We start from the raw sequence: 2,270 nt of genomic DNA on the forward strand, positions 1-2,270 counted from the left end.
CCATTAACGCAGATAAGGTGGAAGTGCCAGGTGAGCTTGTTTTTTTTTCTCCAAAAGCTCGTAATTACCCAGGTGCTGCAAAGGAACGAGGTTCCCCTCAGGGCTAGCCCTGGCCCCTTAGACCGCTCTGCCTGGTCCCCCGTGTGATCTGTGTGCATGTGGGCGAGTGCACGCCAGGCAGGGGCCGTGAGTTATCTGTAAGTATCCTGGCTAATGAATGTCTTGAGTAATGCTGACTCTGAGCTGGGGCAGAAGAGGAACAAAGTTTAATGAGAGGTTACAACAGGTCAGACAGGATTCTCTCAGCACCTTGTTGAAGCTGCGTCCAGCTGAGTCCTTCTCGTTCGGCCTGTACTCCAAAAGCTGAGCGTCCAAGATGTCCACGAGCTGCTCCATCAGGCGCACGGAGGAGCTGATGTCTCCGGCAAACACCGGGCCCTGTGTGTGTCGAGCCAGCTCGTTGGCTAAATTTGCTGCATTTTCGCCACTTCGGATCTAAAAACGGCAGTGGGGAAGAAAAGAAGAAGAAGATAAAAAGAAAAAAAAAACAGAAACAAGAGGGATGTCAAAAAATGTGGGGTATGCAGGTTTGAGATGATGGTTATATAACGTCAGCTTGAATAATTTATTCCACATACATTTCAGTCCTAATCCACTGCAACACGGCTTGTTCAAAACGAAAAAAGGAGTTTTAGTGACACACAAGCTTGAGAAAACTAAAGCAAAAAAGGTAAACCTGCATGGAATAATTATAAGTGTGTGTCTGTGATCCGTCTAAAACAAAACCCATTATCATGGCCAACCTCAACTAAGCACTGACTCACTGCCATACTACATACATAATTCAAACACATGCATGCTAATTAATGTGTTTCGCTTGCAGGGAGCATTCAAACTATTGTATTGAAGGCTGTAAAACATGCACAGACACAGGTCATACAAAAATATCATTCCGACCATCAGCCTACAAGAAAAAAAAAATTAGAGGTGTCAAAAAGAGTGGTGAAGCTGTATGACTCAATGCAAACGCATCAAAAACTTTGTGTAACTTCTGCACAGCCACCATCACAAGCAGTTTAATTCTGTTTTTGAGCAAATAAATAAAAATGAAATCTGATGATTTATATTATGACCTACAGAGGGTTTAACAAAATAAGCATACTGCCTCCTTAACTCTTAATATAGCTATTCTGCATTAACACAGCCTACTTAGTTGACAAAAAACTATTTATTTCTTCCTTTATTTATTCATTTTGCCAATTTGCGCTTCGTATATTGCCTTTGGGAAGCATATAGGACGACATACCTAAAGTGCAAACACAGTCCAAAAACTCTCCGGATAGATGTGCTGCAATTCACTATTTAAATAATAAAAAAAATTGTTGTTTATTTCTCTGGAAAACTGCTTAAGACAGGACACGACTCTTTAAATTAGAATTTGTGCATTTCCCCAGAAACTCTGCTCGAACCTGCTGCTTTCTCTAGATGTATTTTTTTCCCAGTCAAGAGCAACAATAATCTCCCCCTTAGAATGCAGTGTGTTGTGTTTCTGATGCATTATTGTGCGCTTGGGCTATTGAAGCTCTTATCRGTGCATCTACATTTCTACCTGCACAACATCAAAGCACCGAAGCACTGACGAAAGAGACCCCGCTTCTTTGATTCTCTGTAGCACAATGCAGCTGTCGGCATTTACTCTTGATATTCTTTTAGTCATTGGAAATATTGAACTTAATCCAGGTCCAGATAAAAATGTTTTATGTCCACTTTTTTATATTTTATGGTACTTTATACATATGTTTTTAATAATTATCTTGACCTGGGTTTGTGCACAGGTGTATCTTATACAAATCCAACTCAGTTACAGTCTACACAGGGATCTATATTATATCCTGAAAAGGTTAGACAACCTCCTGTTATGTCAAGTCTGAACACTACATCAGTAAGAAAGCAAAAGCGATTTTCCTGTCTAAAAAAAATCCAGGGACGCTAAATCAACTACAGTAGGTAAAATTAGAGGCTTTAAAATCTGTCATTTAAATATGAGAAGTCTTGTACCTAAACTGGATGAATTCAAAATAATACTTGCTCAGACACAAGCACATGTTATGGCTATATCAGAATCATGGCTGACTCCTACTTTACAGTACCAAATTAGTTTCTTTCAGTTGAAAATTATTCATTGTATCGTAGAGACCGTACTGATAGGCTTGGAGGTGGTGTTGCAGTTTATGTATGTTCACAAGAAATACTCACATTCTATAATAGAA

General features: G+C 39.7%; 1 protein-coding gene across 11 annotated transcripts in view; it reads right to left on the bottom strand.

The window, feature by feature from the left end:
• The window catches only part of adgrl2b.1 (adhesion G protein-coupled receptor L2b, tandem duplicate 1), an 82,308-nt gene that overhangs the window by 26,407 nt on the left and 53,631 nt on the right, over nt 1–2,270 (bottom strand). For all 11 annotated transcript variants that reach the window (XR_001312139.1, XM_014028915.1, XM_014028907.1 and 8 more), the window contains one exon: nt 310–495. Coding sequence is in view for 10 of the 11 variants with exons in the window: in XM_014028915.1 (XP_013884369.1) it covers nt 310–495 (186 nt within the window). In the remaining variant the exon portion in view is untranslated. The remainder of the gene's footprint in view (nt 1–309; nt 496–2,270) is intronic.

The sequence above is a fragment of the Austrofundulus limnaeus genome, unplaced genomic scaffold, assembly GCF_001266775.1.
Source record: "Austrofundulus limnaeus strain Quisiro unplaced genomic scaffold, Austrofundulus_limnaeus-1.0 Scaffold829, whole genome shotgun sequence".
Classification (NCBI taxonomy): Eukaryota; Metazoa; Chordata; class Actinopteri; order Cyprinodontiformes; family Rivulidae; genus Austrofundulus; species Austrofundulus limnaeus.